This window comes from Phyllobates terribilis, unplaced genomic scaffold (genome assembly GCF_046119375.1).
Source record: "Phyllobates terribilis strain yellow unplaced genomic scaffold, ASM4611937v1 Scaffold_4__5_contigs__length_816908805, whole genome shotgun sequence".
Lineage (NCBI taxonomy): Eukaryota > Metazoa > Chordata > Amphibia > Anura > Dendrobatidae > Phyllobates > Phyllobates terribilis.
The window spans coordinates 496,936,625-496,955,418 of NW_027362764.1; the positions used below are offsets into that span (position 1 = coordinate 496,936,625).

The following is an 18,794-nucleotide window of genomic DNA, read 5'->3' on the forward strand; positions in this document are numbered from 1 at the left end:
AGTGAAAACCATTTCAGGTGACTACCTCTTGAAGCTCATCAAGAGAATGCCAAGAGTGTGCAAAGCAGTCATCAAAGCAAAAGGTGGCTACTTTGAAGAACCTAGAATATAAGACATATTTTCAGTTGTTTCACACTTTTTTGTTAAGTGTATAATTCCACATGTGTTAATTCATAGTTTTGATGCCTTCAGTGTGAATGTACAATTTTCAAAGTCATGAAAATACAGAAAAATCCTTAAATGAGAAGGTGTGTCCAAACTTTTGGTCTGTACTGTATATATATATATATATATATATATATATATATATATATATATATATATATATATATATATATACACAAATGCTATAATTTTCCCATCTGGCCACATTTGCTGAGACTGTTAGCAGTACAAAGACATCCGGCTCCTGCGCATAGCTTCACTTATTAAGTAAGCAGGGCTTAATTCAGGCTCCTCTGTCATAATTACTACATTCTGCCATTCACCAGTCTGGTTAGATTTTTTTATTGTGTCCACTACACTAAGAGCGTAAAGACAATCATCAAAGGTAGCAGCCATTGTCAGTGGCCTGCCGTCCCACGTCCTCCTGTCTTCCTGATCGTGAAATGCATGTCGCACCGCCTGTATCATTTTAATAGTCCCTATCAGGTATGGGGAGGGAATGTCGCTAAAAGCCTTTTCCGGCAAGAGGGAGTTGCTGACAGGTGTGGAGTCTTTTAAGAGCAATTCTCGCTCATCGCTATTGTTTTGCTGTCCAAACAGATCTGTCCCCTTTACAATTAGTCTTCCAAATGATCCAACCACTATGACGTCTTGTTTAAACTCCCCAGGGACATTAAAGTTGAGAGTAACCGTACAGCACACTTCACCTTCAAGAACCATCTGAAATGTGCAGAAGTCGTCGCTGGTTATCTGTCGGATTCCTTTTATGTGGTCTGTCTGCTTTACAAAGGTTTTCAGAAGTCCATGGACCTTCACCGCTTTCTGGTTGGTTAGGAAAGTCAAGAGGTCGATTATGTAGCTACCAACTGAATGTAGCCCACCACCACCCATGAGGTCATCACAGCTCCAGTTGTATTTCTTTCCCAGTAGACTTCCACTGTGGACCTGGACCTCACACACTTGAAGTTCTCCCACATATCCTTCTTGAATCAGTTGCTTCATCTTCCCAAAAGCAGGCAGAAATCGTAAGACATTTCCCATGATGCTCATAAGCTTGGGATAATAGTGAGCAGCTGACATCATTCTAAAAGCGTCAAGGGGTGTTGCTGTCCTGTCACAGATGACGTTCTTACCGATGCCTGCAGGACAATTAGAAAATCATTAGACATATTCATTAGTATATCATGTCTTACAGACAAAAGTACAAAATAATTGGTATATCTGTGGCAAATAAATACTTAGAGTAAGTGCACTCTGCGTCTGTGCACTACATTTAACGTATACAATTGAAAAACTCCATGCATGTATACTTTAACCGTTCCACAGGCGATGGTACCCCATCCAACCCCTACCAATATTTGCAGTCTATGGTATGAGACTATGCTTTACAGTTGGATGTAGTCAACAACGTGTCCCTAGGAGACGTCATTAACTGCATCACTACGTAGAGACCGACAGAGGACCAGGGAGGGTCAGAATGGAAAGGACTGCGGATTGGTGAGGTGAATATGGTTGCTTTTTTTTGGCACATTCAAAACTTTTGTAAAAAAAAAACAAACATTACTCCACAGACAACCCTTTAAGACAAATTTCACCTTTTATTTACCTAATATAAAGTATTTTATCCATTGCACTTTTACTATCCTTTCTGAATGTGGATAAATTACCAGTATAGAGAGTTCACTAATATATATTCATAGTTTTCCCCACACGTTTATGAACTGGAGAAAATATTATAATAGCTTTGTTGCTATAATATATACTGTGCACGGGACAGCTTTGTAATCGGAGCCAATTACGTGTGTTAGATCGAGAAGTCCAACAGAAAACAGTTTTTACACATTCAAAGCCATCTCTCTTAGAAATATCCTTAGGATAGGAAATAAAAACCAAATTGTTGGGGTCCGACGCTTAGCAACTGTTTTTTGGCTTTGGGTGCTAGGTGTCGGAATCCCAATGATTTGATAATGATGAACAATGCCAAGGAAAAGGGATAACCCTTGTAATTATATATTTTCCACTGCATTTGGCTCTGTCCCAATTTTACTATGTAGTAAATTTGATTTTGTTATGGTATCTGTGTAGTTAATTTGGTTCTGTTACCCTATCTATGTAAAAAGTTTTATAATGTTGCCGTGTCTTTTTAATAAACTTAGTTCTGTTACCGTATACGAGTGTAATACGCTCTGTTCTGTTACTGCATCTGTAAGTAACAGGAAATCAATTAGAACACCGGCACCAGTGCATACCATATATATCCTCCGTTAAACAGGACTAAGCACCTATCCTCTAAGACTGGGTGCTAAACTTCTATGTAAAAATACAAGTGTCCATATAGTGCAAAAAATTAGAAGGCACTCACTGGTCTGAATAAAAGTTGCTTCTTTGTTTCATGAATAAAAACACAAGCTGGGAGGTATACGTGTTACACCTGTATTGACGACGGTATACGGTCATTACACCTGTATTGACTATATGGGCATCTGTACGTAAGCTTGAGGCTGTTACCGTATCTGTGTAGTAAGTTTGGTTCCATTACTGTATCTATGTAGTAAGTTTGATTCATTACTGTAGCTGTGCAATAAGTTTGGTTCCTTTACCGTATCTATTTAGTAAGCCTGCTTCTTTTACCAAATCTATGTAGTAAGTTTGCTTCTGTTGTCTATGTAAGAAGCTTGGTTTGCGTTATCTATGTTGTAATCTTAGTTCTGTTATCTATGTAGTAAGCTTCGTTCTGACACCATATCTATGCAGTAAGCTGGGTTCTGTTCCCGCATCTTTGTAGTAAACTTAGTTTTGTTCCCATATTTATGTAGCACGATTGGTTTTGCTCCCATATCTATGCAGTACAATTGGTTCTGTTACCGTATCTATGTAGTAAGCTCAATACAATTTGCCAGCCCCTGCTTGGATTTTATATGGAAATTTTCTTTGTCAGATTCAGTACAAAGCTGTCAGAATAAGAAATGCCCCATATTATTTAAGACACTGTATGAATGACACATCACACAAAAATAAAGTCATATGTGCAAGGTAATACTGGAGACAACAGCAACTTGTCACTAATTTCTGAGAATATTTCTGAAAGAAAAGTCTCCCACACAAGCTGCCATGTCTGAGAATGCATCTGGAGGTAGTAGGCCTGTACTCATAGAGAAAGGTGTGTCTCCATGATGTGTAGACATGTAGTAGTTATTCCAGGTGTGTATACACAGTCTGTCATAAAGATCAAAGAAGTGTCATAAAAATGCCAATCCATAATGGGTTATGACTATACCGACTCATATGATTACTATTAGTCCAAGACACAGACATTGCAGGGGTCAGAAACCTGCTGCACTCCAGTTCAGATAGCTGTTAGTGCATGTTGGGGGATGTACCTTCATATCCACTGGAGTGCTGCAGGATGCTGACTACTGTTAACTAAGAATCAGTGAATACATTTGCAGAATCCTGGACTAGCGGCCACGTCAGAATTACAGAGCTGCAAGACGGAAGTCCTTCAGACCACCTCCTACCTGCTGGAATCCCAGGCACCTCTTCTGATTTACATGGCCGTCTTGATATCATCATTGGCAATGCCGAATGCATATGCCATCACACAGGGCCTAACAATCAGAAGAGGAGTTCCAGTATGTATGAGGAGTACGCATGGCTTCCGTCCAGTACCCAAAGAATACTGATGTAAATGCTGGACCAGGGTCCTCCGAATCAATTCGCTCATCTTTACTGTTAACTAATGAATTACCATTCACAAACATTCAGTGTCCAACTGCAGCAGCGATATGGGCCTGGAGACATTATTGTAACCCAGCAAGCCATTTTTGCACTGCTCCCTATTGCTATAACTACTTCCAATACAAGTTTGCAAAAATGTAATATATATAGGAAGACACTAAGCATTGTTAATGACACATGATCCATAGTAGCCCCGTTATAGATGTTTAATAAGGGTTTTAGGTTACGCCTGTGATTGATAATTGTGCAGTCACAGACATTCACAGTGACTTACTAGTTCATTTTTTGTACATTTTAGGGAGCGTTTAAAATAAGGGGAAAAGGTGAAGCGTGGGAATCCTGGGTTACGTGCGACGACATTTATTAGAAGACAATATAAACTATTAATACAAACAGACCGAGGGCTGGCAGGGAATCAGATCATGTGAATACAGTTTAATCTTTCTCAGAGAGGACGCAAAGTGCTTCTCTATCACTGTCGCTAACTGGAATCCCACGTATAGGCCTTTCAAAGATACCAAATTGTTTACTCATTGCCTCCTTCTATCCTGGGAAATTGAATGGCTGCACTGAAATGGTTTTTATAGCCGTGGGAATGGTATAAGTTTATTAAAAGGAATTAATAGGAAGAGGAAAAATATTTTCTTGTTTGTTCACATTATTTTTAAATCAAATTTTATTATTATTTTGAACGTTATTTTTCCATGGTGATTTTAGCAAAATTGTAATTTTTTTTTTTTTTTTTAAATAATTTTCTCATCCATATTAGGAAAATTTAAGAAAAACCTACTGAAATCTACATAGAAAACATTCTTTTTTTTTTTTTCAAAAATGCCACTGAACAAAAAGAGGAGGTAATCGCCACAAAGGAAATCTACTTGACCAGACCTTTAGATTCTCACAGACTAGGAGTCTAGTAAAGTAGACTTAGTGTATGGTAATTACCTCTCTCATTGTTTAGTGGCATTTTGTGGCCACAGCATTATAGCCTGTGGCTGTGTACACATGCAGAATTCGTGCTGCGGTGTTTAACCCCAGCAGTCCGCTGCTGCTGAGTTCTCTTTTTACTGTGTTGCAGAGAAACAGCTATTTCACATGCAAGATTAAAGAAGGCCCCTCATTTCATCCAAAAAATGTAATTAAATACTTTGTAAAAATCCCCGAGCTCCCCTGATTCTGACGCTCTTTTCCGTTTTGCACTGTGTCACTTCATTGATGAGATATTCACATTTGTTTCTTCTGGAGCACACAATGAGAAATCTCTTCTTGAAGATCAACTGGGCGTTTCTCCAGATTTTCTCTGGGGTTGAACATTTTTACCCCACCTTCCCTGATGCTGTAAATCAAAGCTCAGCAGCTGATCTAGCAGTCTCAGACAGTGCTGATCTTTGATAGCATCTGGGAGGAAGAGGTGAAAGCGCACACACCCAAAAAGAAACTCCCAGCTGGTCTACAAGCAGAGATTTCACATTGTGCGCTCAAGAAGAAACAAATGTGAATAATCACTGCAATGGAGTGACGCAGCCTAAAACACAAAGAGCGACAATATCAGTGGAGTTTTTTTTTTAAGATTTATATTATTCCTACACCCACAGATTGCCTCATTTTTTCAAGGTACAGTTCTAGTTGCCTTAAAGTAACATGGTCTGTCCCAGTGTTGGATTCTCCTTACCACAGCATACATAGTCATCTTACATAGTAATCTATACACATTAAAACTTTTCTTCACGGAATGCAGATCTGAATCTAGAAAAAAAATGTCCAGGAAAGATCCATATAAACATTCACATAGCGTTATTTTCCAGCTTTTGCTCTTCGTGTACATTTTCTTAACATGGTTCTGACATCCAAATAATGGAATGAAGCTAAAGTGCTATCCAAACAGAGCTGCAGAGCAGACATCAGTCTTGCTTCCATCACCAGTTATACAGGCTCGTTTCTCCGATGATTTACTCTGCAATCCTTCTCAGCAGACTCCTATCATGAAATCATCTCACTACCTGTATGTCTAAATATACACTGTACATTTTTAAATAACTATCCCATACATTCCAGGCACTATATTGTATTTCCTGTAACAAACTAAAAAATAAAAAATCTATTAAAGCAGTGGTCACATATTGCGGCCATGTTGCATTTGTTTGTTATTTTTGAAAATTGCAGCTGATCGTGACATGTGAACACAGTCTTAATCTCGATCATAAAATTCCATTGGCTAGTAATCATGTTAATGACAGCTAGAAGAAATACACCTAATACCACTGTAACAAATGACCCCATTGCCCGGGCAGGAATAGGCATCTGATAAGTCCTTAAAAGAGAAGTGAATGGTGCTGGCAAGCAGACTTCAGCCTGTCTACATGTTCTGTAGAAATGGATCAAGAAGACTCACGTGGTTTTTTTTTATTTTATACAAGTTACATTTGGGCATCTCTGGCTCCTTAGCCTAAAAGTTTAGGAGGAAAATAATACTGTTTAGTCATGTTTGTAACCATACTAGCCGTCCTGAATTATAACCAATCCAGACGGTAAATTGGAGACAATTACATTTTCCATTCATGTCATTGCCAACTCATTCAATCAGTACAGCAGAGAAAAAATGAATCCTGGTTTAATAGATGGTCATTCAAAGAGGATTTGTCACCTGATTTCACAGCACAAACTGCATGCCTTATTCATTATATCAATTTCACCTGACAAGACCAGTGTACTTACTTTGAAAATCCATGTCAAAATTGCTGTATTATTCTATAGGAAAATTTTAACTTAATCTCTGCCCACCAAACTTGATTGACAAGCTCCTTGGTGTCCCACTTTGCTGTTGCTGAATCTCCACACACCTAGCCTGCCTGAAAGCAGCTGTGTCCCCTTTGCCTACTGGTGTTGAATCTTCCCTCACTTATCTGATTGACTGCACCCCAATGTCCCTCTTTCCTGCTGCAGTAGAATCTTCACCCAACTAGCCTGATTGACAAACTACTCAGTGTCCCTGCTCCCTGCAGCTCAGTACAAGCTGCACCTTTTCATCAATCTAAGTAGGCAAGGATTGAAAATAATGGGACTAATGAGTTCTCTATATCATTAGCTAAACTTATAAAATTCTCATGTTAATATCAGGGTTATACAGACCTTCTGATATGGATTTTAAAAGTAGGTATATCGACCTTATTGGGTATATGTGATCGATTTAATAATGTACGCAGTTAGTGTGATGCTGGTAACTACTTACGGATAAGCTGTGAGGCTGGGTAGTCAAGAGGTCCGAGGTCAAAAGCTAAGAGAGTATGTCATAGACAGAGGGCTGAGACAAAGGCGTAGTCAGGAAACAGTCCGAGGTCAATATTCCAAGGAGGTAGCGGATCATGACAAAAGCGCTAGACAAACGAATGGTCAAGACAAATCCTAGGTCGAGCAGCAAAGATCAGACTACCAGACAAGGAACACAGAGCACACACCTCATGAGCAAAGCTACCATTGGCAGCAATCAGAGGCAGTTAGCTGGTTAAGTAGCCAGGTAATTACTCTGGACAAGAGACACATGGATGAAGCCCCGGCACACCCTGGTCCTGAATGGACAGCTAGACTGTCACTCCAGACACTAACAGCTCAGCACGCCCCAGCATTCGATTGGACGGCTGAGCTGTCCATCACCATACTGACAGCTCACCACGCCCCATTTCTAGATTGGACGGCAGAACTGTCATTTGCTGCATCCACTCAAAAGGAATCTTGACAGTATTGTAAAACCTGCTGACAGATCCGCTGTAAAGTGTGTACTTAAACATTAATCAGGACACAAATCTCTTATACTATAAATGGTTACCTAATAAACTGCTAGGTACGGACCTCCTGGAAAAGAGAAAACAGCAGCCACAAATTCTTCTGCATTCAATTAGTTTGATTGATTTGCAAAGTTGATGCAGCAATCAATGCACTGGATATTGGTGTTTCAAGAGATATTCAGAACCATTAGCCGTCCACACTGTCTACTGATGCTCACTACATATCAAAAGGTGTTTGCCATTACTATAATATTGATAACCTATCCTTGGGATAGGTTATCAGTTTCAGATGAGTGGGAGTCTGACACCCACCACCGATCAGCTATTTACACCCATCTGCTGGAGCTGCTAACAGCTGATCTGGAGAGGGCTGGGTGTCAGACCTCCTCTGATCTGATATTGGTGACCTAAAGTTAGGTCATCAATATCAAACTAGTGGAAAACCCTTTTAATATGATATCTTATACCTTGTATTTCTATCCTGTTACTACCAATTCATCAGTCTAATTACAGAGATGAGGATTCAGTACTTGTTTCTGTTCATTTTTTAGATGAATTCATTTTCCTTACTTATTAGTACAAATACTCTAAATCAATACATGGTGATTGCTGTATATGATAGATATGTACGGAAATAGTCATTACCCCGCACTACAGGAATAATTACTCCACACCTCAATGAATCAGCTTGTAGTTCATTAGTTTGAGAATACTGGACCATTACGTGGACTAAAAAACAACTTGGTTTAGTAATTGTTCTGTGTCCTAAAAATTTATTATTTTTTAAGCATTATGCCATTTTTTAGGCGGTGTAAAAATATCTTCTTAAAGGGATTTTCTAGGAATAGGAGAAATAAGGGATAGGTGCTTGTAAGCCAGTGCAGTAGGAAGATCTGTCCCTTACCAGTGGACATTCTGATCTAGTACTGGCGATACCAGGGATGCTGAGGTATGAAGAGGCTGCTCACACTGCTGTCCACCATGTCTTTCTGATGTAATAGTGGAAATACTAGGAGAACTCAGGTAAGAAGATGCCACTCAAACTGCTGTCCACCCTGTCTTTCTGATCTAATATTAGAGATACTAGGCATGCTCAGATAATAAAAAGTCACTCACACTGCTGTCCACTCTGTCTTTGTGATCTAATATTAGAGATACTAGGCATGCTGAGATAATAAAAAGTCACTCACACTGCTGTCCACCCTGTCTTTGTGATCTAACACTGGAAATATAGTACCAGGAGTACTGAGGTAAGAGGCCACTCATACTGCTATACACCCTGTCTATCTGATCTAATGCAATGCTAGAGAAACCAGGAGTGAAGAGGTAAGATGAGGCTGCTTACACTGCTAATACTGGAGATACCAGGAGTGTTGAGGCAATACATGGCCAGTCGCGCTGCTGTCCACCCTGTCTTTCTGAATGCTCAGCTTGTGACCTGTAGATAAATTACCAATACATAGTATAAGTTAACTCCATGTCACAGCATTGGAACTTGCCATGTACTTGCAACTGTACTGTTAGGCTGCGTGCCCACTATGCGTTTTTCAAGCGTTTTTGCCGCGGAATTTCTGCAGCGAAAAGCGCTTGGTAATACGTGCCCCATGGTCCCCAATGATAATCCACATGTGCTATGCACATGCTGCGGAAATTTCCGCTGCGGATTATCATTGCGGAAAAATACGCAGCATGTCCATTAATTTTACAGACACGCAGTGTAATCGCCGCCATTGACTGGCATTGGACCGCGTGACATCCGCATCACTACATCTGCACATGCAGATATCACACGGTTCAATGTGCGGATGGTACCCAGGCCTGGAGAAGAAGAGACTCTCATCCAGTACCGGGTACCATGGTACCTGTAAAAAAAGAATTTAAAATAAAAAATAAAGATTATACTTACCTTCCGACGTCCTCCCGGTGTTTTCTCCGCTGCGTCCGGTCTGTTGTATGGGTCGCGGTGTTGTGAAGGACCTGCCATGACGTCATTGAGTCATGTGACCTGACACATGACTCAATTACGTCACCGCAGGTCCTTCACAACACCGCGAGCCGCCCAAGACACCGGACGGAGCGGAGAAAACACCGGGAGGACATCGGAAGGTAAGTATAATCTTTATTTTTACCATTCTTACTCTTTTTTTTTTAACTACCCTGGTCACACTATATAAATCCATACCGGTTGCATGGATTTATATAGTGTGAACTAGTTGTCAAGCACTTTTCCAACTGATGCTAAAATCGCTTGGAAAAGCGCTTGATAACCCGCATGCAGAAATGCATGCAAAAAAGCTTGACAAACGCTTCTACCCGGCAGGAAAAATGCATGTAAAATCTGCATGCGTTTTTCCTGCCAGGGAGAAGCGGAAAAAATATGCAGCATTTCTGCATCGTGGGCACATAGCTTTAAAGGGGTTGTCCGGTCTTAGGCTTCAAGTCTGCAGTCACTCTATGTGACTGCAGATTCGTGAATCCTCATATCACATGAACTGTGCACTGTGAGTATTCTCCGCTGATGGCGCTTTGAGCGTGCAGTCATTTGACTGCAAATATGCAATATCCAGTGAGGAAAATAAATATTTAATACACTGCCTATTTTGCAAGTTTTCCCACCTACAAAGAATGCTGAGGTCTGAATTTTTTTATCGTAGGTACACTTCAACTGTGGGAGACAGAATCTTAAAATAAAAAACAGAAAATCACATTGTATGATTTTTAAATAATTAAATTGCATTTTATTGCATGAAATAAGTATTTGATCACCTACCAACCAGCAAGAATTCTGACTTTCACAGACCTGGCATTTCTTTGAGAAGCCCTCCTACTCTGCACTCATTACCTGAGTCAATCACACTCCAACCTCTCCACCCTGGCCAAGACCAAAGAGCTGTCTTAGGACACCAGGGACAAACTTGTAGACCTGCACAAGGCTGGGATAGGTTACAGGACATTAGGCAAGCAGCTTGATGAGAAGGCAACAACTGTTGGCACAATTATAAGAAAATGGAAGAAACATAATATGACTGTCAATCTTCCTCGGTCTGGGGCTTCAAGCAAGATCTCGGCTCGAGGGGTAAGGATGATTCTAAGAAAGGTCATGAATCAGCCCAGAACTACATGGGAGGACCTGGTCAATGACTAGACTAGACCTGGGACCAGTAACACACTATGCCGTCATGGATTAAAATCCAACAGGGCACACAAGGTTCACCTGCTCACACCAGCACATGTCCAGGCCCATTTGAAGCTCACCAATGACAATCTCGAAGATGAAGGAGAGGCATGGGAGAAGGTCATGTGGTCAGATGAGACCAAAATAGAACTTTTTGGTATCAACTCCACTCGACCTGAAGATGGGTCATCCAGCATGACAATGACGCAAAACACAAAGCCAGGGCAACTAAGGAGTGGCTCCTTAAAAAGCATTTCAAGGTCCTTGAGTGGCCTAGCCAGTCTCCAGACCTGAACCTAATAGAAAATCTTTGGCACTGAAACTCAGTGTTGCCCAGCGACAGCCCCTAAACCTGAAAGATCTGGAGAAGATCTGTATGGAGGAGTGGGTCAAAATCCCTGCAGCAGTTTGTGCAAACTTGGTAAAAAAAAATACAGGAAATGTCTGCAGGTGGAGTGTACCTATGATATAAATTACTGACCTCTTCATTCTTTGTAGTTGGGAAAACTTGCAAAATCGGCAGTGTATCAAATACTTATTTTCCCCACTGTACACACTTCTTGCCACAATCTGACTAAACATGTCAGACCTCACTCAATACACTTGCATTAAGCAAAGTCGTGCGGGTCTAGTCGGCATGTGACCGCATGTATGCAAATCACATACTAGCAGTCACATGCCCGCCGCACCTGGTGCCGGCACCAGAGAATCCTCACTGTGGGCGCGATGTGAGGATTCATAAGCCTGCAGTCACGAAGAGTGAATGCAGACTTGTAGCTTAAGGTCACACAACTCCTTTAACAGTACAGGTGTAAGTGCACCCCTTTAAGTGAATTTCATTTATAAATAACTTATCTACTTTTTTCTATTCCTTGAGACCCCTTTTTAAAGGGATATTATAAACATGGACATTTATGACATAGTCACATAATCCACCATAATATCTGATAGATGTAGGTAGGTCTAGCCTTTGGGACTCACACCTATGTGGAGGATGAGGGTCCTCTGACCCACCTGGTGAGGAAGTAGATGGCAACTGTAACCAGGCGGAAAAGTGATGAACTGTTTCCAAAACTCTAATAGGAGTGTGCTGAAATAATTACACGTGTGCGGCCAAATCTACCTTCTTTCTTTGCTAATTTTAATGCTCTTCATAAGGGGGCATGGCTCATTGGATTCTCTGGGGGCGTGTCTTTAGGCTGCAGTGCATAATTAACCAGTGAGCCACACCCACTTGTAAAGAAAGTAAAAACTAGTGCTACATAAGAAGGTGAATCTCTGGAACTGTATGGCGGATTCATAAAAAAACATAAAACCGAATCATCACGGGAGAATGGGAAATAAAATAAGAGCAAAAACTTTGACCTAGTGATAGGTCCTTTAAAGTACCTCAAGTATTACCATGTATAACAAGCTGATCTGCCAAAGCCATATCCTTCTGATAGCATTTGTTTCAATCATAAACAGTCATGTAGAAAACCATTATTTTTTAGTAACAAAGAGCACTCCACATTCTTCCGGCCTTGATTATTCTCAGGATGTGGCTTTGTTCACAACCTAACAAACCATTTCCACTTTCTCTGCAGGCTACTTTACAACAATTTGTCCTTATTAGTAAGGAAAATATACTTTCTCTCATGTGTTGTGGAAAAGCAGATACTCCTGTCTAGAAGAATGAAATCTGCAAACTCTAGGCAGGAGAAATGGAAGAAATCTGTCGCTCCATCAATTTATATGATCCTCCAGACCTACTACTACTATATAGGTCACAGGACAAAGTCAGAGATGAGCACTATAAATTCCCATAGCAGGAAAAGGCAGCATAAATGGAATAGTAACGGCATTAGCTCATTAAAAGGACATTTACATGAATGCGCTTTATGAAACAATTAGTTAACAAGATGCAGGACTTATTTACAACACAAGAACAAGGGCCTCCGACTCCAAGCATGCTACACATGCAAACACCCTTAAAGAAGAGCTCCCATCATTAATATATTGCAGTCATCACATTATATAGCACTGTGTACTTACAATTGCTCATTTTGCCCTTCTACCCAGCTAATTCTTCTCTTTTCTTTGTAGAAACAGGAAGTCTCTTGCCCCTGTAGAAATTATTCCCCTCTTCAACTCCTGACTCAGCTGTTCCCCCTCCCCATTGCCATTGACTTTTGCAGTGACTTATGACTCATACAGGGATAATTGACCTCCTGTTTCTACATAGAGCTTAGAAGGATTCAGCTAGTCAGTTTTTAATCATGTGATGTCATAGACCTAATGGAAAAGGGAATAATTAATTGGGTGGAAAGGCAAAATGAGCAATTGTAAGTACACAGTGCTATATAATATGATGACTGCAATATATTAAGAGGAAAAAAAATGTTGGTGCAGTGCTTCTTTAACCTATCATGTTATTAAAAGACAAAATACAAGGGTTTTGCCTGATCAGTTTAGGCTGTTTTCTTGCTGCAACAAAAAATTCCCATATTGATCTGTCTTGTTCAGTTGACAGCAGTCTCTGCCAACTCCCCTTCACCCATACAGATGCACGCTCAGCTTGGTTGAGCATGCAAAAGTTTTTGGTAGGGAGAGGGAACAAAAACATTGGCAGACACATCTGGGGACAGCCTATCCCCAGGAAGAACTAAAGGATTAGTGTTGAAACTTAACCATCATTTGACAGGAGGGAGTTTGGAGACCATCAAATGCATTAAATCATCTTCTGGTCCCTCAAAAATTGGTGAGTTGGGGCAATTTTTTTAAAGGGATCTTAACACCTGATTAATTAAACATCATCTTCAACCCTCTTAACTTTGTTACATTAGTTCTTTGCTAAGTAACACCCTTTTATAATTATTGTACTCATTTATTTATATATTTATTTACTTTATTTTACTCACTTATATAGCGCCATTAATTCCACAACGCTTTACAGACATTACCGGCACTGTCCCCATTGGGGCTCACAATCTAAATTCCCTATCTGTATGTCATTGGAGTGTGGAAGGAAACTAGAGAACCCAAAGGAAACCCACGCAAACACAGGGAGAACATACAAATTCCTTGCAGATATATATATATATACAGTATATATATATATATATATATATATATATATATATATATATATATATATACTAGCTATTGAACCAGTTCTACGCCCGGGTGGCGAGCATTCTTATTGGTATATGGTCTCCCATGCTGGTATGTGCTGCCCCCCTCCTGGTATTTGTGCTGCCCCCACCATCCTATACTGGTATGCATAGCACCCCTCATCCTCATCCTGGTATGCATGGCACCCCTCACCCCCAATCCTGGTATGCATGGCACCCCTCATCCCCCAATCCTGGTATGCATGGCACCCCTCAACCCCAATCTTGGCATGCATGGTACCCCTCACCGCAATCCTGGTATGCGTGGCACCCCTCACTCCAATCCTGGTATGCGTGGTACCTTGCAGATATATATATATATATATATATACTAGCTATTGAACCCGTTCTACACCCGGGTGGCGAGCATTTTTATTGGTATATGGTCTCCCATGCTGGTATGTGCTGCCCCCCTCCTGGTATTTGTGCTGCCCCCACCATCCTATACTGGTATGCATAGCACCCCTCATCCTCATCCTGGTATGCATGGCACCCCTCACCCCCAATCCTGGTATGCATGGCACCCCTCATCCTCATCCTGGTATGCATGGCACCCCTCACCCCCAATCCTGGTATGTGTGGCACTGATCACCCCCAATTCTGGTATGCGTGGCACCCCTCATCCCCCCAATCCTGGTATGCGTGGCACCCCTCACCCCCAATTCTGGTATGCTTGGCACCCCTCACCCCCAATCCTGGTATGCATGGCACCCCTCATCCCTATCCTGGTATGAATGGCTCCCTCACCCCCAATCCTGGTATGCATGGCACCCCTCACCCCCAATCCCGGTATGCATGGCATCCCTCATCCCCAATCCTGGTATGCATGGCACCCCTCACCCCCAATCCTGGTATGCATGGCACCCCTCACCCCTAATCCTGGTATGCATGGCACTCCTCACCCCCAATCCTGGTATGCATGGCACCCCTCACCCCCCAATCCTGGTATGCATGGCACCCCTCACCCCCCAATCCTGGTATGCATGGCACCCCTCAACCCCAATCTTGATATGCATGGTACCCCTCACCCCAATCCTGGTATGCGTGGTACCCCTCGCCCCAATCCTGGTATGCGTGGTACCCCTCACCCCAATCCTGGTATGTGTGGTGCCCCTCACCCCAATCCTGGTATGTGTGGTACCCCTCACCCCAATCCTGGTATGTGTGGTACCCCTCACCCCAATCCTGGCATGTGTGGTACCCCTCACCCCAATCCTGGTATGCGTGGTACCCCTCACCCCAAACCTGGTATGCGTGGTACCCCTCACCCCAAACCTGGTATGCATGGTACCCCATCCCTATCCTGGTATGTATGGTATTCCTCATCCTGGTATGCATGGCCCCCCTCATCCGAATCCCAGTGTGCGTGGCACCCCTCATCCCCCCAATCCCGGTATGCGTGGCACCCCTCATCCCCCCAATCCCGGTATGCGTGGCAATCCTCATCCCCCCAATCCCGGTATGCGTGGCACCCCTCATCCCCCCAATCCCATTATGCGTGGCACCCCTCATCCCCCCAATCCTGGTATGCGTGGCACCGCTCATCCCCCCAATATCGGTATGCGTGGCACCCCTCATCCCCCCAATCCCGGTATACGTGGCACCTCTCATCCCCCCAATTCCGGTATGCGTGGCACCCCTCATCCCCCCAATCCCGGTATGAGTGGCACCCGTCATCCCCCCAATCCTGTTATGTGTGGGACCCCTCACCCCAATCCTGGTATGTGTGGTACCCCTCACCCCAATCCTGGTATGTGTAGCCCCCGCATCCCTTTCACGCTGTACACACATCTAAAAAAAATAAACACTTAGGCTGTGTACCCACGAAGCGTTTTTAATGCGTTTCCGCAGCGTTTTTGCAGCTGCGGAAACGCATTAAAAACGCATGGTAGAAGGGCAGCAATGTTCCCAAATGATAATCCGCATGTGCTGTGCCCATGCTGCGCTCAAAAATCCGCAGCATGTCCATTAATTTTGCGGAAACGCGGCGTTTTCGCCGCCATTGACTTGCATCAGAACGCGCCAATTCCGCAAGACTGCATTTGTACTTGCGTAATTAGCGCGTTTTAATGTGCGGATGGTACCCAGGTCTAGAGGAGAGGAGACTCTCCTCCGGACCCAGGTACCATTAAAAAATCTGTAAAAAAAGAATAAAATAAAAAATAAACGTATATTTACCTTCTGGCGGCCCGCGCTGCGCTCCTCCTTGCTTCCCGGCACTTCGCGGTGGATTGAAGGACCTGCGCTGACGTCAGAGTCATGTGACGGGTCACGCGACGCTGACGTCGGCAGGTCTTTCAATCAACCGCTGTCGGCAAGGGAGAACGGAGTGAGCAGGACACCGGGGGCCATCGGAGGGTAAGTATACATTTATTTTTTTATTTTTAACCACTCTCTCGGGTCACACTATATAAATCCATGCCGTTTGCATGGATTTATATAGTGTGACCTAGTTGTCACAAGCACTTTCCAAGTGATGCTAATCACTTGGAAAGAGCTTGTCAATCCACATGCGGATATGTCAGTGAATAACGCTTCACATCCGCATGTGCCTGGCAGGAAAACGCATGTACAATCCACATGTACAATCCGCATGTACAATCCGCATGTACAATCCGCATGCGTTTTTTCTGCCAGGGAGATGCAGAAACGCTCAGGAAAAAATCCTGAGCATTTCTGCATCGTGGGCACATAGCCTTACTCTTACCTTTCTTCTCTGTGCTCCAGCGCTGCTGCGTCCTGTTCTGCCGGAGGCCGGGGAGGAGCGCTGCGCCAGAGCACCACGCTGTCCGGCGCCATTTTGCTGAAGACACTGAAAATGTGTCTTCAGTAAAATGGCGCCGGATAGCGCTATGCGCATGCGCCGATCCGACGCCTCACTCCTGCCTTGGTCTCCGGCGAAGAGAGAGGCGCCGCGGCAACGCTCCTCCCGGTCAGGTAAGTATTGTAAGCATGGCGCCGGAGATCGCAGTATGCGTTCAGTGCCTACGCATACCGCGATCTCCGGCGCCATACACTCCTCTTACCATGCGTTCTTCTGTCTAGAGCCAGACTGCGTGTCACGCATGTGCAGTCTATAAAGGCTTCAGACAGAGGGATGCATCCCCGGTTATATTATAGATATATATATACAGTGTTTAAGAGCATGTTGCAAAAATGAGTACACCCCAATGAAAGTATTGGAAGGAAAGCTAAAGTATGGATTACAAACAGAGTTTTTAGATTTAGCAATGTAGCAGAGTTGAGAAAGCTAACCTGCCCACACCAGGCTCGCTATATACAATGTCTATAAACAGTGAGGTGCTTATCACAGAAGTGGGCGTGTCAGACTACCAGCACTGCTGTGTCCCAGCAATAATAAGCTCCTGGTGCTAAAACAATCATTGCAAATAAACAGCAGATTGATAAGAGAAGCATTGCTCAAATCTGTGTTTTAACCCCTACAGCATGCTGTCTCCAGATTACATAGCGGAAACCTGCTGACAGATTCCATTTAACAAAGAAAACCCCTTCCTATTTCATGCTGTCAGCAATAGCACCACATGGAAGAGAAATGTCATACGACCCGAGAAAGAAAATAAATTATTTACACAAGAAAGGTGAAGGCCGCAAAAAGATCAGCAAAGCTTTACCCAAGGCTATGTACACACGTTTTGTTTTTCAGCATTTTTTGCTGCAGATGTTTATGCAAATTTTCAGCTGCGTTTTGCAGTACCAGAATTCTCTGTTCACACATCATGGATTTCTTTGTTACATTGTGTGCCTTGGTTGTTTTTTTGGAAAACAGAGCATGTCACTTCTTTCAGCGTTTTTTCACCCATAGGAAGTAATGGGTGGTGAAAAAAACACATAAAAAACGCACCAAAATTTGCATCAGCGTTTTTGATGGCAAAATAGAATGGGGTTCTTTTTTTTCACAGAACTTTATGTACATGCATAAATAGAGACAGAAGAACAGTGAAAAAAACACTGAAAAAACGCACAAAAAACGCATAAAAAAATGCAGCAAAAACCTGCGTTTTTGACGCAGCTGATTTTCTGCCAGAGATCAGTTTTGCTGCAGATTTGTGACGTAAAAAAAAACATGTTTGAACATAGTCTTACAGTCAAAATACTGTAGCATAAATTATACAAAAAATTAACAAAAATGGAACTGCAATCATCTCACAGGGATTTCCAGGCAGACCATGTATCATTTCCTTTATACGTCACATATACTTGCTACTTTGAGTCGGTATATCACGTAAAATCCCAGTAAAATACATTTCAGTTTGTGGGTGTAATGTGAAAATATGTGGAAAAGCTCAAGAGTTACTGTATGAATACTTTTCATGGCACTGTTTATATATGTAGCTGGGCAGTAGAAGCAGGATTTGGCTATTTAAAAAATGTCTATTAAGAAAAATTCTTGCCACATCAGTGTTAATTTGCATTGCCACTTGGACAAACAATATTCTTTATAATATAGTGTGTAAGGTTGCAGTCGGACCTCCAGGATGAGAGGTATGTGTCACCAAGGTAGCTAGCCTCGGTGATGAAGGCCCCGGAGAAGCAGGCTCAAACACGGATAGTGCTCAGAGTTTTTTTTTAATACATCCAAATTTTGGGTCTGGGTTTTAGGAATGGCCAGAAGGGCTGGGTGGGACTGGCCGTTCCCACACCTACAGTTCTAGGCCTTGGAGCAGCCTATTTTAGGCAGTTCAGCTGCCTCATTCACGGTCTGTGTGTGGAAGGAGGGAAAGGCCTGTGTGATACTGGCAGTCTGTTTTTAGAGACTGACCA

At 42.5% G+C, this 18,794-nt stretch overlaps 1 protein-coding gene across 1 annotated transcript in view; it reads right to left on the bottom strand.

Annotated features, from left to right (window-relative positions):
- Window positions 1-290: 290 nt before the first annotated feature.
- The window catches only part of GFOD1 (Gfo/Idh/MocA-like oxidoreductase domain containing 1), a 73,178-nt gene continuing 54,674 nt past the window's right edge, over window positions 291-18,794 (bottom strand). The window contains exon 2 of the mRNA XM_073678787.1: window positions 291-1,304. Coding sequence (XP_073534888.1) covers window positions 385-1,304 — 920 coding nt within the window. The 3' untranslated portion in view covers window positions 291-384. The remainder of the gene's footprint in view (window positions 1,305-18,794) is intronic.